The 14,638-nt window shown below is 38.5% G+C and overlaps 1 protein-coding gene across 4 annotated transcripts in view; it reads left to right on the top strand.

Annotated features, from left to right (window-relative positions):
- Nucleotides 1-14,638, top strand: part of LOC138755209 (zinc finger protein 236-like) — a 160,014-nt gene that overhangs the window by 105,881 nt on the left and 39,495 nt on the right. For all 4 annotated transcript variants that reach the window (XM_069920764.1, XM_069920763.1, XM_069920765.1 and 1 more), the window contains 6 exons: nt 2,016-2,167; nt 3,467-3,570; nt 4,949-5,100; nt 6,151-6,336; nt 7,323-7,590; nt 10,915-11,018. In XM_069920764.1, the coding sequence (XP_069776865.1) occupies nt 2,016-2,167; nt 3,467-3,570; nt 4,949-5,100; nt 6,151-6,336; nt 7,323-7,590; nt 10,915-11,018 (966 nt within the window). The remainder of the gene's footprint in view (nt 1-2,015; nt 2,168-3,466; nt 3,571-4,948; nt 5,101-6,150; nt 6,337-7,322; nt 7,591-10,914; nt 11,019-14,638) is intronic.

Consider the following 14,638-nt stretch of genomic DNA (forward strand, 5'->3'; position numbering starts at 1 on the left):
TTTTCTTAGTCTTGCCCTCTCTTTGCTCTCAATTTTAAGTACCCTTTACACCTTGCTCCTTCAGTGTTCCCTATTTTCATTTCCCTACAACTCCCACATGCTTTATTTTTTTGTTAATCCAGCCCTTTGTATCCCTTAACATTCAGGGTTCCTTGGACTTGCTGTTTGTACATTTCATATGGGGACATTTTTGACCCTGATCTCTCCTTGTTTCACTTCTGAATAGCTCCTCCCTTGCTGACATAGGCTTACTTACAGGTAACTGCTCCCATTCTGCTTTTACCAGGCTAATTACTGAAATTTGCCTTTTCCCAATTCAGCACCTGAATTTCTGAAGTATCCTTTCCATAAATAGTTTGAAGCTTACAGACCTATGGTTACTATCTCCCAAGTGTGTTCCTATTGAAACTTCAACCGCTTTCCTGGTTCTGTTCCATAAGATTAGGTTCAGTGTTGCCCATTCTTGAGTCAATTATCTGTGGACAAGCTCAAAAGCTTTCCTGGGTGCGTTCTTAAAAAATAATCAACATCTTTTTTATTTGTCTTTCACAATAAAGCGAGGTCAATTAATGTGAGGAACTTCAATCTGCTCAACTACTATAATCCTTTTATTTTTGCTTCTCTGTAGTTTCGCTTCATATCTCCTGACTGTTAGGAGGCAGGCCATAGAAGAGTACATTCTTAAATGAGGACCAAATAATTGTTTGACGTTGGGCAGTGCACAGGGGATGATTTATCTCAGCTAACAGTCAGTTATTGGGAGGTTTTCTCAACTTAGAGGGGAAAATCAATAGACATTTACACTGATTGCCTGAATTGAAATTGGGCTGTGGGCAAGTTCTCATTAGGACCAAACAACCGAGACTGATAAGTGCATAACCTATTACTTGATGTCAAATGGAGATGTTGATCTTTATTTAACGGCATTAATACTTCCAGAGAAACCTAATGTTTTAACCTACTAATGAAGTAAGAGTTGATCTTGAATCATAGCACCCTTGCCTGCTAATGAAACCTCCCATAGACCAGTATAAGCTTAGCCTAAGCGGTGTCAGAATTGAAAGTCACCCAGTGGAGGATTGCGTGTTCACTCTTTCATAGTTGTTGGTGTTATCATATTTGAGGTTTGGGTTCTTTATTGATGGTTCTTGTGTGATGAAGAGCATTTGTATTCATGGAAATACAGCTACTTGTGGGATTAATTATTGAAATGTGCAGCGTGGGGGGGGTGGGGGGGGGCTCAGTCAGCCAAAGTGGAGCTTGTTCTCCTCTATTCCCCATCACCACCAACTAATTTAAATATTTCCCCTCATTAATTATTCACTCCTCTGTTAAGGAGATAAAGTTTGATGTGAAGATAAAGAACTTCCGATTCTCCTCAAGACTATATCTCTCCCCAACAATTCCTAAATCACTTTTGCACCCTCCTCTCTGGTTATGTGCTGACTACCATTAAACGCTGCACTCCAGCGGTATCCTGACTAATATGCATAGTTCTAGCATGATCTACCCTGTTTCTTCATCCTATAGTTTGGACAATTCATGAAGTCTGCTATTTTAACCATTTCATCTATCAACAGTGTTCAGGAATAGGTGAATTATGCATTCCAAAGTTCCTTTGTCCTGTCTACCATGTGGCCCCGAAAAAAATACATTTGTATGTTGGTTTGGAGTTCTTTTAATCCCATCTAAGGGACATTTTTGAAACAGGATGGTGCTCTCTGAAATAAACTCTAAAAACTGCATACATTAACTAACAGTTAATGTTAGGATGTAAGCAAAGGAGCAGGCTTCAGTGGAGGTTGCAAAGGAGGACTGAAAGCTGGAGAGGCTGAGTGAGAGAAATCCAGGCAACCAGTAGGAAGTTGAAGGAAATTGGAGATTATGAACAATCTATCTTTCATGCAACAGAATTTACTTGTACTTGTACTTAAACAATAAGTTAACAATTCACTTTAATAATTTAAGCATCAATTTGGGTGATTATAAACTGAACGTGTTACACTTTGTGTTAGGTTTCACCATCACAGATAGCTTTGGCCAGCAGAGTCAGTTCACAGCAGTGCAACAATTGCAGGATTCTAGTAGTTTGGAGTCGCAAGCTCTAACCCCCAGTTACCACCAGCAGAGCCTGCTACAGGTGCCAACCACAGACAGTATCAATGTGGTGAGTATTGCACTGGTGACATTTGAATTGTACTTGTTTAATCTTGCCCTGTAACTTTTGGCCCTTATGAAGGTTTGAAATCGTTGTTAATTTTTAAAATAGTAAAATGACTGGAAGAAATATAAGCTAACCCATAAAAAAAACTTTTAAGCTTCTGTCACTTTACTAAAAATCTCAAGGAGCAACTCTACCAAACTAGACTTGCCTGGCTTGGATGCTTTTTGTGTCTCCTGATATAATTGGCTTAACACAGTTAAGGTTAAATAGGTCAGTGAAGTATGTTCTTCTTGATGGGTGGAAAGTTCTCATGCTTGAAGGATTAATTTATGTTAAAGTTGCATAATGTTAATGTTTCCTCTCAATGACAGGAGATTGAAGGGTGATCTAGCCAACAGGTTAAATTGATTTAAAAAGTTGACACCAAGTCATTTTCTTTGGCAGGAGAATCCTGAAGGAATAAAAAGTTAGATTGTTTAGGAAAAAAAATTTCCATCACAAGTCTTTGTAAATTTGGAAATGGGTTCCCATTCTGAAAAGCTAAGGTATTTGGAACATGTAAGACTGAGTATTGATGGGAATTTGTATCCAGACACATCAAGCAACTTCAATTAGTGTTTCAGTCTTTGAGTCAAAAAAGTATGGCTTACTCAATAATGTCAACCACTTATTGGCCAACTACAAAATCTTACCACTTTGTATGCTCTTACTACTGTTTTCTTCTTAAATCTTCCAATCATGATTGGAAATGCTGCCTCACAGCTCTACTGATTCTGGTTCATCCTGATCAGTGATCTATCTGTGAAGTGTCCACATTCTCCCTGGGATACCTTCAGTTTTCCCTGGTGCTCTGGCATTCTCCCACATGTCAAAGATATGCTAGTTAGCCACTGTAAATTGCCAACCAGCGTAGATGGTTGGTGGGGATATCAGGAAGGATGAGAGTTTATTTTGATCTACATGAGTAGAATATACAGATGTGCTAAAATTCTTACTTGCTGAGCCACATGGACATGTGTGAGGGAATGGGTATCAAGGAAATGTGAGGGAATGGTAGTGGTGAGGATTGCACCTAATTGACTGTAAGCATTGTCTGAATGGTCTCTTATAAAAATAAAATATTGTACATTTCTCTAAGTAAAACTCTTATTCATGTGAAATGCTGAATCTCCCTTGTACTCTAATTTTGCATAATGTAATTCTGTAATGGGCATAATTCTACATTTTCTCATTGAATATAATGACGGAATTTCATTCTTGATATTTTTATAATTTTTCCATGCATTTCTGTGCCTTCTGCAGGCCACACGACTATTGCATGAACCATCGCCAGGATCCTTGCATCTGCAGAGCCATCGCTCTGCATTCCATTCTGATAATGAGGACCAGGTCAGAAGAACATACAGGTAAGTTACATTAGAATGTTTTGTGTGTTCCAGGATACTGGACTCTTTCACCTTTTGTTTTCTGTCTTTTATCATCCTACAAATAATAAAAAAATTATTCTGGCATCTGTTTACTGTTGACCAGTTTAGGGTAGGATTCTGGCCACATTACCCTATGAATATTATCATTAGTATCACACCTGGCCTCATAGTAACCCTCTTATCTGCTGGATGGAAGACTAGGCATGACCACACAATTCCAGTTGAGGCAGTGCCATTGTTTGATGAGTCATTAAACCATGGACCATTTCTTCCCCTTTAGCTGGGCATAAAAATTTTGTTGCATTGCTCAGGAAAGTTAAGATTGTGCTATAATAGCTGTTAGAAAGACTTAGTGAATGAGGGGAGGATAGATGGGAAATGTTTTGACCGAAGATCTTTAAATTTAATTTAAATTTAGATAGAGAGTATGGTAACAAACAGGCCATTTCAGCCTGCGTGTCCGTGATGCCCAATTTACACCCAATTAACCTACATCCCCGGTACATTTCAAACAGTGAGTGGAAACTGGACCCCTAGGGGAAAACTCACACAGACAAGGAGATGTGCAAATGTGGATAGACAAGAACCAGCATTTTAATTTTCAAAAGACGCATGACAAAGTGTTACATAAAAAGGTTCATTTGTGTTGTAAATAATATACTGTAGTTGCATTTTGCATGAAGGATTGACTTGGTTGCAGGAAGCAGCATGCAGGGAAGGATAAAAGGGTCATCCTCAGGTTGGCCAACTCTGCTGCCATAGGGATTAGGGCTGGGACCAACTGTTTTTGATGCACATTAATTGTTTGGAGGAAGGAAGCAAATGTGTTTTGGCCAGATTTGCCAAAATTTGGGGCTGGGGTGGGGGGGGGGTGGGGGGTGGTTCTTCTATATTGAAATATATAAGATACTTGGAAAACCTGGATAGATAAATGCTGAGAGGATGGAATGCATGGGAATCCAGGGCAACTAGATGTAGTGTCACAGTAAGAGGATTCCTATTTCAGACAGAGCTAAAGAAGAATATCTTCTAAAATGTCATGAATTATTGGAGTTTCTTGATGTGAAAAGCTGTGGAGACTAAAATTCATGTGTTCAAAGCTGAGATATTTAATCAGTAAGGGAATAATGGCCTATGAGGATAGGATGGGACAATGGTCAGTCATGATGTTAAATGACAAAGCAGGCTTGAGGGGCTGAATGGCCGGCTTTTCCAGTTTTTTTTACAATCTTCACATTTTTGCATGGAGTTTTATCTTTATTCTTCCCATGTTCTCCTTTATCACCAATCCTGAAGATAATTAAAAGCCAAATGCCTATTCAACAGTGATTGTTTTCCCCACTCCTGAATTCCCTAGGTGTGAGTTCTGTACCAAAGGTTTCAAGAAGTCAAGCCATCTAAAGCAACATGTACGTTCGCACACAGGTGAAAAGCCCTACAAATGCCTTCAGTGCAGTCGATGTTTTGTATCCTCAGGTGTTTTGAAAGCACATCAGCGAACACATTCAGGTAATGGCTTGGGCAGACTGTTGTTGAACAAGCAAAGAGTACAATGTTTCTTCAATATGAGTACAATGGCTTTTGTAGCATCGGAACAGCACCTGGTATTTTATAGCCAATAAACTGAAATGTGGGTCATTCTCACAACCTGTGTGATAAATGAGAGCGGTTTGTGCTAGTCATGGTTTGTGGGCAAGAGAAACTTGTTACCGTGCACATAGTGACCAAGATACCAAAGGAATCTTGGGCAATAATTGACCTTAATTTGTGCTTGAAGATGAAAGGTTCCTGCTGGTTTCTGTTAAGAGCAATAGCTGACGAATTTAAGGTTTACCTAAAAATTGGAATTAGTTGGTTAATGACAGTAAATTGGGTGATTCTTTCTCACCCTTTGGTCTTGATTTAAGGTATGAATTGCCCCATGTTTGTCTGTACAATTTTAAAAACAAAAAAAAAATTGACCTCTTATTAAATTTCAAGTCTGCAAGACTCTTTTTAAATTTAAAGTCTGCAAGACCAAACAAAATAACAATAAATCTAATATGAATGTGAATCAGATTAGAATTGCTCTTGAATTTATCTATTTGTCTTTAATTTCAAAATCAACATAAAATGAAATTATCAACGTTTAAAATGTCTACACTAAAGTAATTTAGGTAGAATTTGATGCAAAAATAACTTTAGAAAGGAGCTTCAATGAATTGCAGGGCTATAGAGAAAAAAAAGGGACTAGAACTAATTAGAGTTAAACAAGAAAGTCTGCAGGTAATGGGATTGACTGCAATACACAAATGTGCTGGAGAAACTCAGCAGGTCACACATCATCCATAGGAAATAAAGTGTAGTTTGCTGAATTTCCCAGCAGGTTTGTGTATTGCAGTAGAACTATTTAAATAGTTATTTCAACAAGCTGAAGTACCTTCTGCATCATATTGATATCTTTGTTTTCAGCTCCTGGGTGTTGACAATTTTTGTTCTTTTAACAGTGAATTTGAATTAAGTGATGTCTTACTTTTTTACATTTTATGCTATATAAAATTATGTCTGATATATTTAAAGGTATTAAAGCCTACAGATGCAATGTTTGTGATGCCACCTTTACTACCAATGGGAGCCTTACAAGACACATGGTAATCCATACTAGCCTGAGACCATTCAAGTGCCCATTCTGTGATGACACCTTCCGAACATCACTTCACTGCAAGAGACATATGAAAGCTCATCAGTCAACTGCAGCAGTTGGAGGTATGAAGTACTTTGTCTTCATAGTCTTGTGTTCTTTTATCAAGGGAAAGGAATTATGGGCGAAACTTGCATCCTCTCCATTTCCACCAGTGTGTTCCAGATCTCATTTTTGTCCAAGGAAAGGTTCTGACACAAAATGTCAACCGTTCTTTTTCTCAACCTGCTGATCTCTTCCAGCAGATTGATTTTTGCTTCCAATTCCAGCAGCTGGAGTCTCTTGCTTCTATAATGGGGCAAAGATTTGAATTCCAGAGGAGATGTGAGAATGGCTTCCTTTTGAGGATGGTATCAAGGAGCTCTGGTGAATTTGTAGACATTGAGAATGCAGGGGAAAACCTTCTGGTGTTTGACATATTGAGCATGTGGCAGTTGTAAATCATTATCTCATTCCCAGGACATCATTCAAGGCATTTCTGTTAGCACAACAGTCTTCAACTTTATCATTAATAATTTGTATTCCACAACAATTTTTTTAAACTTTGAAAATGAATCTTAGAAATGAGGGAAGCAACCGAATGCAAAATAACTAAATGGGTGGAGTCCATGAAGGTGGTCAATAAAGATAAGAAAGTTTGAAGATTGAGATAATGAACAATAGCACCTAAAATTCCAACAAAAACATTTTGAAGAATTTCATGGTTGGCCATTTCCACATCATCGCAATGGTCATGCTCTCTTCTATGTCCCTCCTGTTGGGCAGAAGAGCATTTGCTTAAAAAATACCCTCCAGATTCATTGCTGCTCTTATCAGACTCTTAAATGGATCTCACTGGCATGAGATGATGGCCTTGCATTTTTTTTTATACTATTCTCTATACCTGCACCATGTTTTTGTACTTTATACCCTGCACTATTTGACTAGGTGTAACACATTTCAGTACATGTGACAATAAAAAGAAGTAAAATTTGCTGGCAATCTGAATAAATTTCTTTTAAGTGGAACTTATTTAAAATATGATGAAAGAATATTTTCTCTTGACTCATAGAAGAGGATGAAACCCTAGAGAGACCTGTTGTGCGAAGGCCACGAATTGGGATAATCACATTTACAGAGGAAGAGACTGCAGAACTGGCAAAAACTGAAACGCGATTAGATGCCACGGTTTCTGAAAAAGTGTTAGTCCAATCCGCAGCAGAGAAGGACCGTGTCAGTGAAATTAAGGATAAAACTACTGAGATGGAAGAGGAGCCTAAACACGCAAACCAGTGCTCATTTTGTACAAAGAGTTTCAAAAAGCCCAGTGATCTGGTTAGGTGAGGATTAATACTTTTTTTTGTCTTTTGAAATGATTCTCTCTTCTATTCTTTGACATCATTATACAAAAGCGTATCTGTGACATGTGGCTCAATGTCAATTTTGGTTCTGGTTTAATAAGCTAAAGGTACTGTTACAAGATCAGACCAGCAACCACAAAGAAGGCATATCACACAGAGGTAAAGATGAACAATTACTTTATTCACAAAAATTCACCTTCAAACTTTAATTCAAAATTCCCCCCCCCCTTTATAACAATGCCCACTAGTTACTATGCAAATTTCTATAACAGTATAAAACTAATAAATTCCCCAGCCTAAATATAACATATGTAATTAAAGTCTAAGTTATATTTCCAACCAGCCCACAGAAAAACTTACACAAAACACAAAAGACTCACAAAACTTTCATCTCAACCAAAGTAAAGATCATAAACAAAATTCAGTTTGTTTGCTAAACTGATACCAAAAGATCTTTGTGAGAGAGAGAGAGAGAGAGAGAGAGAGAGAGAGAGCACAAAATTCGAAGTGGTCTTCTTGTGTTGCTTGCAGAGAAAGGAACAATGGCTTGGTCCGGACCCTTCTGGCTGCCTTCAGAATGTTCATCCCTTTTAAAATGCCCAACATTCTAAACTGTCTTCCAGACAATGACTCATGTTTTGGGCCTCCTTCCATTTCACAGCCACACCCATTGGTGGTTTGTCTTCCAAGTCCAGAAATTTCTAGATCATCTTCTGCACATGCCCAGTCGGTCTCCCACTCTCTCAGCAGTCCACCTTCACCTTGGCTTTAGGCCCATACACAACACAGAACTCTGTAACAGTACCAGTCCATTTCAAAGATATGAGCATGTAGTATGGGCTGGCGTGTCAATTAAATATCCATTTTAGCCTTGTTTATGCAGATGGAAATTAGAAAGCAGTAGTCAGGTGGCGTTCCAGTGGTGTATCAATAGTTTTTTTTTGGCAAATATGATTAGAAATGTTAATCTGATTGTGCATTTGAGGTTTTGTTGCAGAAATGGCTATTTGGTTATGTCAGAACAATTCAAAGTACAGGGCGATTTTGAGTTAGGTAAAGGTTCCATCCCTGAAAATGACCCTCAGCTGATTTTTCTCTGTGAGTCAGTAATGTACATTTTCTAGAGCTATCTATATCATTTTGCTCCACATATCGATCCTATCATTGTTTCAATTCATGGAATATTTGCTATAACATTGTCATTAATTAAACGGCGTAGTTAACATTGCGGTTAGCACAACGCTGCTACAGTGCCATCGACCCAGGTTTGAACCTGGAACTGTCCGTAAGGAGTTTGCATGCTCTCCCTGCCTGCTTGAGTTTTCTCTGGTGCTCCGGTTTCCTCCCACCTCCCAAAATATATGGGTTTGTAGGTTAATTTGGGTGTAATTGGGCAGCACAGGTTTAAATTGCCAGAATCGTACTGTAAATAAAATTTAAATTTAAAATGTTTAAATTTAAATTTGTCTTTAAATGATGGAAAATGTAATCCATTCAGTCATTATGAGTACAATAAAATATTATTAATGGTACTATCTGGAAAATCCTTTAAAATATGCATTGGAAAGTTTGTATAAAGTCTGATTTCTGTGTTAGGTTATCTGCCCCTATGGTTTATTGTATTGCTTTTATGTTGGATGTCTATGTCAAGGGAATTTGATCAATTTACAGAGGGGTGGCAAATTACCTCATCTCTAAGCCTCTTAAACCTCCTTTTAAAACAAATGAACTGACGCCATAGGCAAATATGAGGAATACTCTGTCAAACATGGATATGGAAGGCAGAAGTTGGAATAAATATAATTGTGTTGCAATTTGTCAATCTTCTGCATTCTCTCCTCCATCATCCTCAGCTGCTTTGGGTTTAAATGGTGTCCTGTTTATTCTAATCATGTGTACATACCTTTTTTTTTCTCTTGTATCACTTATTTTTAAATCTTCACCTTTCATTCCTTTTTGTCCTCTGTTATTAATTTTTGTTCAGAGTTGGGAATGTGTTTTTTTGTAAAATGTTCATCATTTTGAGTTGTAAGCATAGTGTCTGAAAGTAACAGTTTTACTGATCGCAAGAGTTAATGTTTTGGAAACACTACATTATCTATCAGTACTGAAATGGGCTTTATTGCTGAAAGTCTGCCCTATGCATGTTCTATCAAGGAGAAATAAGGAAATGTCAAAATCGGGTGAAAGAATCTTAAATAGTGCTGAGAACATGTTAATTATCCTGTTTAATTGGTAGAAGCTATCTTGCGTAATTGGCTTGTAAAGTAAAATGCAGATTAAAATATATATTCAGGATTTACAGCTTGCATGGTTCATTAATTTTTATTGTTGTGTTGGATAATTCAATATCTCAGCATCAATTGTCCATATGTCATCATAATGAACAAGTTAATCTGTAATTATTATTCCTGTACCACATTATCTTTATTTTCTGCCCCAATAAAGTGATTTTAATGATTAGCATTTCTAATTTAAAGAAATTAAAATGAGCTGCAACACACAAAGGAAATACCATCCTCTTCAAATAAAATGGCTTCAGTGATCTGTATCACCCTTCATTCACTCTTGAATGGTGACCAAATTTGTGATTCTTAAGCAGGGTTCTGATTGCAAGAGAATAACTAGACACTGGTATACTTAATAGAATGCCCAATACGATGTGTGACATGATTGACATTCTAAGCTTCAACCTAAAAATAAACATGAGAGTAGTTGCAATGCTTGTTGGAAGAACCATTTTTGTAATCTCTCATTTTATTCACCTATCTTTATGCCATTTTGAAAGAAACAAAGACAAATCTCCGTTGAATCTGGGTAATCCAGGATCTTCACTGCAAGTAAGCAACTTCAAGTGTAGAACTAATAGTAGGCCTCTTTCCCTTAGCCAGATCTCTTAAAGATGTGTAGGTTATTGCCCACTCTCTTTCCCCATTCACTTCACTGGTATATAATGTAATGCATTGCAGATCTAAGAGCAGAAGTTTACTGGATTCTCTATCCATCAGCTGTTTTTTCAGGTAACCTGGGACGAGATGTTGAGGGAGAAGCAGAAATTGATTATTTTTTGTACTTCTATCGTATTGCACAATATTTTTTTTCAATATTTCAATTTGCTAAAACCAATCAAGTTTTCAAAAAGAGCATTTCAGACTGAATCCTGTCCAATAAATATCCAGTGGGCTCAAATGTAGATTTTTAGTCATTTCGTTGTATATTTTAAAAAATGAGGTAGTTTCTAAAAGTGGCAATTTTAATCGATCAAAATAATAATAGTGAGATGTGTTCTTTTATCCTGTGTAGGCACATACGAATACATACTGGAGAGAAGCCTTTTAAGTGCGATGAATGTGGGAAGAGTTTTACAGTGAAGTCTACTTTGGACTGTCATTTAAAAACTCACACAGGTTAGTGATTTAAGTGATAAAAGAATGGTGAGCTGACCAGGGAGCTTGCATTTACAAACTTAAATCTAATTATTCATTCCTTAAATTCTTGTCTTCGTATTTGTGTTTTTGCAGTACTGTAGTTACATATTCAAATTGCATTTATTTTATTTATAAAGACAAGTGCAAAATCAGTGTCCATAGAATCGTTCCTCTCAACAATTTGACTGAAACTCGACCATCTACCTAACTGCTCTGACATTCCATTTTCTGTTCAAGCCACTGTTGTTTCCAAGATATCTGTTGGTGCCAAATTTGGGAGATTGCTATATACATGTTCCAAAAAGAATAAACGCTGTTGTATTGGAAATCAACAGACAGCAGAATGTACATAAAAGACCGATATCTGGTGGCATCCAGTTTCTGTTTAGATAGGTCATTTTACAGTGCAATGTAAGCATGATTTGCTAATTGCACAGTGGTAATGTTTGAAAGTAATGGAATTGAGCAGTTACACTTTGTGCATTACTAAATACGAAAATAAAGGAATATTTTTATATTCAGTGCTTCTGCGGCTGAGCTTCATAAACTTTTGCGTAGCTCATAATTTTCTTTTGTAAGATTAAATAAATGGAAACTGAGTTTTCTGCTATTACTGTTTCCATTGCCAGAAGCTTCTAATTTGTCTCATAGTGGTGATTTTTTTTGGATGCCTTGAAATTCCAAGGAGGCTGAAGAATCGATACAGGACTTCCTAATCCACTGACTCGAGGAAGTGTTCAAGGACTCAGCTGAGAATCTGAACGATTACACCGAGACCATAACAGACTATCAAAGCAGCTGTGGATGAGTGTGTCCTCACCAAGTCATTTAGGGTTTTCCACAACCAGAAGCCCTGGAGGAACAATAAAATCTGGATTCTGCTGAGAGCTAGATCACAGGCATTTAAGTCTGGAGATCCAGATCAAAACAGCTGGAGAAGGTATGACCTGTGAAAATATTTCTCCTGGGCGAAGTGGAGATTCCAGATGAAAATAGAAACAACAAGGGATACCTGATAGCTGTGGCAGGGCCTAAGTGCCATAACCTGCTACAAAACCAAATCCGGTGAAGAAGCAGATGGCAAAGCTTCTCTCCCAAAGGAACTCGATGTCTTCTAATCCCAATTTGATGACAGTAACAGCGAACAACCACCCCTCCGCACCCCACGTCCCCTGATGATCCCGTCATGTCCCCATCTGAGGATGATGAGAGTGCTGCCTTCAGGAGAGTGAATCTGAGGAAAACATCTGGCCTGGACAGAGTACCTGGCCAAGTATTAAATATCTGTGCTGAACAACTTATCAATGTATTTACAGATATCTTGAATATCTCACTCCAGTAAGCTGTGGTACCCACCTGTTTCAAACAGACGTCAATCATACCAGTGCCAAAGAAGAGTGCAGTAACCTGTCTTAATGACTATCGGTCAGTGGCACTTACATCAACAGTGATGAAATGTTTTGAAAGGCTGATGTTGAAGCATATCAGTTCCTCTCTGAGCAATGAAATAGATATGTTCCAATTTGCCTATCGCAGCAACAGGTCTACGTTGGTTGCCATCTCACTGGCTCCACCCAAAGCCCTGGAACACTTAAGATTCATTCATCAGTATGCTCTTTATCAACTGCATTTTGGCATTTAACACCATCATCCCTTCAAAACTGATCAGCAAACTCCAAGATCTGGGACTCAACACCCCACTGTGTAATTAAATCATGGATTCCCTCATCTACAGACCACAATCAGTGAGGATTGGTAAGAACATCACCTCCACAATCTCCAGCAGTATTGGAGCATGACAGGGCTACGTTCTTAGCCCCCTGCTGAACTCACTTTGCACCTATGACATTGTAGCTCGGTACAACAATAACATCATCTACAAATTTGCCGACGATATCATAGTAATGGGTTGTAAAAAGAAAGCTGATGAGTCAGCATACATGAGGAGTTGAAAACATGACTGATTGGTGCACCAACCACAACCTTGCACTCAAGAAGGGAACCAGAGATATGCAATCCAGTGATCATTGGGGGATCAGACATGGAGAAAGTGAGCAAATTTAAGTTCTGGGGAGTCATGCAGAAAGGTCTTTCCTGGACATAACACCCTAATAGCATTGTGGAGAAAAGTATGCCAATGCCTCTCTTTCATCAGGAGTTTGCGGAGTTTTGTTATGACACCAGAAACCCTGGCAAATTTCTACAGGTGTGTACTGACCGACTGTATCATGGTCTGGTATGAATACACCAATACCCCTGAGCGTAAAGCCCAGCAAAATGTAGTTGGCACAGCCCAGGACATCACAGGGAAAACTCTCCTCACTATTGAGAACATCTGCAGGAAATGCTGCCATTGGAGAGCAGCAGCAATCATCAAGGATCCACACCCCACAGCACACACGCTCTACTCATTATGCACCCATGACTGTGTGGCCAGGCACAATTCAAATTCTATCTACAAGTTTTCTGATGACACCACAGTTGTCGGCAGAATCACCAACGGCAAAGAGGAAGCGTACGGGAGGGAGATAGATAAGCTCATTGAATGGTGTAATGTCAGCAACCATGTGCTCAACGTCAGCAAAACCAAGATGATTGTGGGCTTCACAAGGAAGTCAGGGGAACATGACCCAGTCCTCATCGAGGGCTCAGTAGTGGAGAGGGTTAAGAGCTTAAAATTCCTGGGTGTCAACTTCTCTGAGGATCTGTCCTTAAGCCTCCATGTTGATGCAATCACAAAAAAGGCTCACCAACGTCTATACTTTGAGGTGTTTGAGGAGATTCAGTATGTCAACAAAATCTCTCAAAAGTTCAACAGGTAAACCATGGAGAGCATTCTGGCTGGTTGCTTCACTGTCTGGTATGGAGGCACTGATAATTTCAGGAAAAGAATAAACTCCAGAGGGTTGTTAACTCGGTCTGTGACATCACAGGCACTAGATTTCACTCCATTGAGGATATCTACATGAGGTGTGTCTTAAAAAAGCAGCCTCTATCATCAAAGACTCCCACCACCCAGGTCATGCCCTTGTCACTCTAGTACCATAGGGAAAAAGATACAGGAGTCTAAAAATGAGCACTCCACAGCACAAGGACAGCTTCTTCCCTGTTTCCTTCAGATTCCTGAATAATCAATGAACCAGACACTGCCTTACTTTTCGTGCACTAGTATTTTAAAATTTTTTTATTTATATTAATGTTGTAAGTTGGTTATAATATGAATGTTTGCACTTTGATGCTGCCACAAACACCAAATTTCATGACTTGTTCATGACAATAAATTCTGATTCTGACATGCTCTGTTCTCGCTGTTGCCATCAGGAAAGAGGTACAGGTACCATGAGACTTGCATCAGCAGGTTCAGGAACAGCTGCTACTCCTCCGCCATCAGACTCCTCAACAACAGTCTCAATCAGGGACTCATTTAAGGACTGTTGTGCATTTTATTGATTTTTTAAAAAATTCTTTCTGTATTGTTTGTTTACATCCGTTATCTGTTTCCATTATTCTCTGTAGTTTTTTTGCACAAACAATTAGGGATAATTCTGCCACGCCCGCAGAAAAAAAATCTCAGGGTTGTTTATGATGTCATGTGTGTA

Source organism: Narcine bancroftii, chromosome 2 (genome assembly GCF_036971445.1).
Source record: "Narcine bancroftii isolate sNarBan1 chromosome 2, sNarBan1.hap1, whole genome shotgun sequence".
NCBI lineage: Eukaryota > Metazoa > Chordata > Chondrichthyes > Torpediniformes > Narcinidae > Narcine > Narcine bancroftii.